Genomic DNA, 7689 nt, shown 5'->3' on the forward strand with positions numbered 1-7689 from the left:
TTTGTGGTCGGGGAGAGGTAATAACTGTGTAACATCCAACACCGAGGCAATTCATTTGTGGAGACATTTGCAAGGTCTTGGCAGAATTTGTTTTTAACATGAACAAAATCTTAGATGGAAACTGCCTCACAATCCCCCTTCTGAACAACCCTGAGTATGGAACCAGCAGGCAGAGGACAAAGCCTCAACTCTGTATGGGGATGCTGAGGGTAATCCCCTTTGTGCCCCTGTGCTAATGTCTCATCCCTGCATCTGGTTTAGGCTTGCATTCCAGATGAGCTTTCATCTCCCCATTTACAACAACACTTGCATTTCAGCACCTGTTTGCATTTAAGCAGCCCCTGCTTTGAAAATGCCTCCCTAGACCTTTCCACTGAGAGGTTGCTTGCAGGTAAAGTGCAGTGCTTCTACCTTGCTGTGGAATTGGTTGTTTCTCATGTTTCCTTTGTTATGGAACACAGGTTTTTTTACTAAATGCCAGCCTCTTAAGAAAGAGTCCCTCTATTTGGGAAGAAAGGATGAATGGGAAGAGTGGGCATGCCTTCATTTGCTTTAGACAATACACAGAGACAGTGCGCTAGTGACCACTCTGACCAGCACTTTAGTTCTCCTCTCTTGAATAGGGGATATGGCAAATACGAGCTTAGCCCACTGAGAGCTAACAAAATGATTTGTTATTTCTGTCGTTTATTGAAATAAAACAATGGCTATGAAACCATGTTGCTTAATTCATGAGTGGTGGTAGGGATGCTGTTTGTAGAAGAGTTAAAATGTAAATAGGAATTTCAGGATCAACCAAGTCAATAAAATAAAGATAAAAACCTTTCAAGTACTAATACACTAATTTCTTTGGTTTTCAAAATGCTAACCTTTCTCTAAGAAGGCAGATACAGCCACAACATGGACTGTAGCTTGTGCTATCCTTATATTTTCTCCCAGTTATTTATTTAGGGATGAAGACAAGGATAAGTTGCCTCTTAACATTCCCTTCAGGTTTAGCTCTGAACGATATTACTTTGACAAAGGCACTATCAACTTGCAAAACCTGATAAAACTGAACCGTCGTGCACTTAGAGAAGGAAGAAGGGCTCATCATAAACTAGGATTCATTAGGTTCTTAGGCACTGCAGAACAGTATTTACCAAAGCCCGTGCTATACCAGTAGGATTTATGTTAAACTAAGCCAGCTTGTTGCAGAATTTTCTTTAGAAGTGAAATGAGCGTGTGTTTGTTTTACCTGAGGCTGCCTTGTAGTACTTTGGATTCCACTGACACACCGGCTTTTGGATGAAAATCTGACAAATAAAGCAAGTTAAGTGCATTTTTGTCTTGCCAGTTACTTGCTGTTGGTATGACTGGAGTCTCACCTTTACTTCGCATTTAAAGAACTGTATGGAGGGTTGATTTAGGTCACATAAGTGACTCTCATTAAATGTGACAATTATGATGATAGGAAAATATTAATATTTTTAATGAAAGTGGGTCAGTTCCCCACTTGGTACTACTGTACTCTTCCAGGAGGCACCGTTTTTGTAATGAGGTTACCTTATTTATTATAGACAATTTGACTTGTTTTTAAGTGCAGAAATATATAAGAAAAGCTCCAAGAGTATATTCTTTTACCTGTTTTCATAAAGGTAGGATAGTCTTCTGTGAGTTGAGATGGGAATTATACTATGGAGGTATTTAAAAATATTGCATTTTTAGGTGCAGGGGACTACACTGTGGGGAACAAGTAAGACCTGCTATAGGTGGCAGATACCCCAAGATGCCTCATGGAAGGAATAGACAAGATGTGTAAAAACAATTCTTTTTCTACCAACCAAGGTAAAATCAAGTAAGGAGTGGTTGTTGATTTAAAAAAAAAATTGTAGGAGTTTACATCTCGTGCACAACTAGCTGCCTATTAACATTACTCAGCCACCTTATGTTCAAAGAATGGGCATTCACACTGCTTCCAGTTTGAACAGAAGGTGAGATCTCAGCTTGGAATAAATAATGCTGCTTTACAGAGAGGTGGCATGTGTCTTTCCAAGCACTCTGGATACATTTTATTATGAATGGGATAAAGTGTAAAAGATACCAGAGGCAAATTGGAATTGGGCACTGTATGTTTGGAATAGCTTACATCCTGCTGTCTATAAATGATCCCAAGCAGGAGATATATTTCTGGAACAAATAAATACAGGTGGCTTACCACTTGGCTTTACCCCATTCTTTCTTTCTTCCTTCCTTTTTCTTTTTTACATCCATAATAAAAATCAAACAATGAGAAGACAGAAGAGAGACTGCTGTCAGCATGGTTGCCAGATAGAAACTAGTGTTCACATAAGCTGTAGCAAATATTCCAAACCATAATACCAATACCAGACTAGTATATCAACAAACATGAAGGCATGGGTCAATTGGACACTACTTTCTGATCACATTTGCAAAACTACCCTTGTGAAGATAACATCATGGAAAGTTTTGCAACGCAGTGAGCAAAATGTATTCTAATCCCAATCCTAATAATTAAGCAGCTGAAAAATTTCTGTGAAATTTTACAGAAGACCTTGTCTTACATAGCCTGTGAAACACAACCACATTCCTTAACGCTCACAAAGATATAAACTCCGACTAATATGGATACGCCTGCAACCTATCTAGGTGAAGTACAAACTGCAGGGGTGGGAGACAACTGTAGAAGAGGCAAGATAGGACATTACATACACGCCATTATCGTGTACCACCATTGCTTTATTTTCCACAAAACTATTTTAATAATATAAAAGTTTTTAGAAGACATTCAGATTCCGACTGTCATGTGTTACCCATGTAGCCAATAGGAAACTCCTCATCGAGCAAGGTACTACTTTGTCTATCCAAAACAGAGAGCCAGGCAGTTCATCCTGTGAATCTGCACTTTGCAATGCACTAAAGCAATTCAGGGCTTAAATTCTATTTCACTGCCGAGGCTGTCTGTATTAGAATGCAATATATGTACATGATTCACTATTTGCATCTAACTTTCTGCCACCTAAAGGTGCCAAACACGGTACAAAAAATAGCCGAGCCTGTGAAAAGAAGTAGGTATATGCCTATTTTAATAACCCAGGAGTAGCAGCAAGGTGTTTGGTATCAAACATTTTTTTTCAAGTTTGCTTTAGCTGTGACTTGAGGGCACATTGCTCAGGAATAACCGCTATGAATTCAATATGCTGGTAAGCTGCCTTAAAAGCCTCTAGATCAAAACAAAAGCAACCCTGAAAGAAAAAGAGTGCAGACATGTTTTGCTGATTTACAGTGCAACACCACATGCAACTTGAGGGCACTTATCTTGAAATCGCAGTCTCAGGGTAAACCCTGCCCTTGATGACACAGAGACTTTTCTAGTATGTGTGGGTTAACTTGTGCAAAGTGACCTGATGTGTGTTGATTTGGTTTGGGGTTAGATTTTTTTCTACTGGGCTTTCACCAGTAAATATTGGTCTGAGCGCAAGGCTTACTAGTAACCTTGGGCAGGAATTATGTGAAATAGGTCTGTTGATAATTACCTAAAAGGGTCTTGTCAGCTGGCAAAACTTCATTTTGGTCTGCAATGGCAGAGGAAGGACTTCATGGCACCAAAAATATATAGCAACTAGAACGTAAGGGGCTTATTGCACATTGCACTTTGAGTTGCTCAAATGTTGGTTGACGCTATTGGTAGCTTGAGTTTGTAGCAGTTGCATCTTAAGGCTAAAACCCTTGTCTGACTGTCCCACACCTGGAGGACTAAAACTTGGGTGGCTCATTTGTGGGGAGTGGCCACACATTAATGGAACATGGATCAGAAATAAACCTGCCCTGGAGTGGCATAACTTTCACCTGCCTAAAGGGTACTTATCACTAGTTTCAGGTGATAATGTGTAGACAATCCAGGGGGTACGAGTACCACAGTGCTGCCTAAAATTAACAAGGCTCTAAAGCCTTTTAATTTAAGGGAGATGCAGGATGGCTTCATCAGATGAATGGATGCTGCATTACAAAGAAACCAATGTCAAAGGTATCTAAAGCTACTGCCTAACCTAATGTTCCAGGAGTACTTGGAATAAGTGTTGCAGTTATAATTTAGACATTTCAGTGTCAGTAAACAGCATTAACTGTTTCTAACATCTCTTTGCTGTTCGGCAATTCAATCACTTTCTTTCCCACATTCACATATATATGTATATATAGTGCATATTACACAAAGTTTATGCATATGTGTATGCATGCAATAGATTTATTTGTATCATTATATACAAGCAAATATACAAGTAGTTGCATCAAACAGGCATTGTGGCAAACGGAAAAGATAACATGAATTTATTAACCAGGTTGTTCTACCAGGTCTCTTGCAAATAATATTCTGCAAAATTCCATAAACCAGATATATGCATTTTTTAACCAAATCAAAATGTGTAAGTGAAAAAAGATGTAAAAATATATGATACTTGTAGTTCAACACCACAGGTACCAGTTAGAAGTCAATTTTCTCTCATCTAACATGCATACGCAGATATATATTTAAGTTTCACCTATACCACTTCATCATGTTAATTTGATGCTTAAATTATATGAGTGGCTGTGACAAGGTCTTATTTAAATTACTGTCCACAAATGCTTGTTCATCCTGCCTCTTTAAAAATGAACCCCAGTGTCACCTGAAGGTTAGTCTCAACCATACGCTTCCATGCAATACCACTTCCATTTATCCAAGTCCTGTTTTTCCTGAAGGTTTTAGAGAAATGAAGTTACACTGAAAAGAAAATTGGCATTTTGAGGAGCAGCTGGCTGGCTACTTTAATGTCCGTGAAGTCTGCTTTCTTGTCTGAAATGCATCTGTAGCAGCAGGGATGATGGACAGAAGGTCAGCTTCACATTCATGGTAATCATCATGGAAAGGACCTTTCTAATTCTTTTGTTTTACCTTTCCTCCCTTTCAGGAATCTCTCTTACTTTGCTACACAAAGTAGTCCATCTGCTGTCATTTTGGACCTCTGGGAAGCCCGACATCAGCATGATGGTGACCTTGACTCCCTAGCCTGTGCTCTGGAAGAGATAGGAAGGACACACTCCAAAATCTCAAACATTACAGAAACTCAGATCGAGGACTCCGACTTCAACTACAGTAGACAGAATGGACTTTAGCCATTTCTTTTCCACTCAAGAACCAATGGCCAACTTTGACTTTTACATTAGGGAGTTTCTCCTTGCAGGGAGGAAATAAGGGTTTTCTGCACATTGCATATAAGGAATCAGATCTTCATTTCCACTATACAAGTTTTAGCAGGAGGAGCAGAAGAAGCCCCACTATAAAACAACCCAAGAAAATGCCAAGCTTCTCCATGATGCCATTGTCTTCTCAGAATTAACACTTACGGTTTGTGTGTAGAAAACAAACCTTGCTTTTCTACAATTCCTAGGAGGCAATAGGATAAGGAACCTACAAACTCTAAAGGTAAATATCATGAAATAATTTATTTAGGGAATAATAATGCAAACCAGAGACACAAAGGTGGCACTGACAATTATGCTAAATAAATAACGTACTAAATATTTAGAGCCACTTGAGTCTCTGGGTTTCTAGGTTTGATGACCTGGGCTTAGAGTCTCCAGTGCCCTGCACCTTGTTAATTTTCCATGGTGCAGAGGTGAATTTACAACACCATCTTGACAATTTGATAGCTTTCTGCATTCACTTTGATATAAACTAACTGCAGGACAGCAGAGAATCTGGACCATGGCATTCAGCCATTCAGGGAATTGAAGCCTCTACCATTTCCCTAGCTACTCTGTTAGCAAAAACACCCTAAACATTCCTTTCAGAAATTGTAATGCTTTTTTTTTTTAATGTGGAATGTTATTCCAAATTTTCAAAGTTTTATGCCACCTTGAAGTAGCACTTTTATAACAACCGAATGCAGTACTGATAACTGCCAGTCCTGCTGTAGCCATTTTTCACCCTGTTTTGGGGCTGACCTACAAAGTTAAAGCAAACATCAAAACAGCTTAATTTTGGCACCGGTTCAGACAGAAATAATCAACACTGCTGAGCTTGGCTTTGTTTTAATCAGACATTGCACAGTCTTGGGGGCATACCCAGAAAGTGGTCCAGTTACATCCTGGAGGTTTTCTCAAATGGTGGCAGCTCCACATTTGGATATGAATTTGAACCCAGTATATTTCATCTGGCGACAGACATTTGATATCTGCCAACAGCTAAATAATCCAGATAAGAAACCTTTCTGACTTCCCACCTGTCCCTGTTCAAAATTAACTGGAACTTAAATCAATCACAAAAGCTGATCCTGTCAGAGGTGTTCTCCAGGCAGTGGTAGTGAACCAGATTTAAACAGAGATTCAACTCATTGAGGCTAAGTGTCAGTTAACTATGACACCAGATTAGTAGCTTTGGTGATGTGGGCAACACACACCCTAAAAATAATCTGAAGCTATTTCTTCATACAGGAGTCCAGGTGCTGATATAGGATTTAATGACTCTTGTCAGTGCAGTGATTTAGCAGGTAATTGCTCCATCTCACTGATCTCTGAATCCAACTTTTCTGGCTCGGCCATCTAAAATAAGCAACCCACTGCTACACACAGGCCCGACACATTTCTTGCATTCAGTATTTCACACAACACTTTGTGACAATTTTCCAAAAGAACAAATAAAAAAAGTACCTTCCTACTTCCAGCTGAAATGGCATTGGTTCTAAGCCTATTTTATACCTGGACAAAATACCAGCCTTCTCTGCAGGAAGAAACAAAGCTGTGACTGTTATCAGTGACCCATAGCTCTTCCTTTTAAAAAAAAAAAATATATATATATTTCTAGGGACTTTGTTTTCTGCTCTTCAGGTACCTGGTTCTTTCTTCAGGTTCTTTACTAAGGCAAGGGTCAGTAAGAAAAAAAATGACAATGTGGCACCAATCAAAAACCAATGTGTAGTAAAAGTGCATTGTAGTTGTCTGGGAAACATCCAACAGCAGCTTTTTGGCAGTGAACTTGTTCTCTCGTCTTCACTCCTACGCAGTTTTATTTTGATAATGACTTTTTCATATGGCTTAGGTTAGCTAATCAAAACAAGGATTCCTAAGTATACTCTGTATGTGCAGTAATGTGTTCACATCATTGCAGAACTTCTTAATGTGTTTCTGCAGTCACCAACTCCAAATATGTTTGATGCACTCAAGGCATATAGGAGTCAGAGGGAGCTGCAGCATAGACCTTGGGGTGTCCTTTCCCTGCCCCCCAAGGAAATGTGTAAGCTTTACTGTGCAGGACTCTGACTGTTTCTAAAAGAAGAAACCCCACCCAGAACAGCCCAAACCTGCCTACTGAAATTCTGCATGTGGATAAAATTACTCTACCTTCTGTGCAGTTTGTTCAGAAAAAAAGTCTGTCCCTTATAGGGAATGATAGAGACATCATAAGAAGGAGCACTATTTGACTTCTTCAAAAAAGCCTGCCTGGAGAAAGTCTTCAGATTAAAGAGATATGGATTGTACCACAATATCAATACTTGATCCTGAGCCCACTGTTAAGTGAATGGGAGTCTTCCCTCTGACTTAACAGGGTTTGGAGTATGCATCTGTGAAAGTTAGTTTCTCATAATCAGTTATTTGCAGGAAAAGTCATCTCAAAGTCGCTGAGCTATGCTGTCAGAGAGGCATCAGCAT

The 7689-nt window shown here is 39.4% G+C and overlaps 1 protein-coding gene across 1 annotated transcript in view; it reads left to right on the plus strand.

Moving 5' to 3' along the window:
* UNC5D (unc-5 netrin receptor D) overlaps window positions 1–5154 on the plus strand; it is a 329440-nt gene extending 324286 nt beyond the window's left edge. Inside the window, exon 21 of the mRNA XM_014524862.1 lies at window positions 4950–5154. Within this exon, the coding sequence (XP_014380348.1) occupies window positions 4950–5154 (205 nt within the window). The remainder of the gene's footprint in view (window positions 1–4949) is intronic.
* Window positions 5155–7689: the final 2535 nt, after the last annotated feature.

Source organism: Alligator sinensis, unplaced genomic scaffold, assembly GCF_000455745.1.
Source record: "Alligator sinensis unplaced genomic scaffold, ASM45574v1 scaffold1643_1, whole genome shotgun sequence".
NCBI classification, from domain to species: domain Eukaryota; kingdom Metazoa; phylum Chordata; order Crocodylia; family Alligatoridae; genus Alligator; species Alligator sinensis.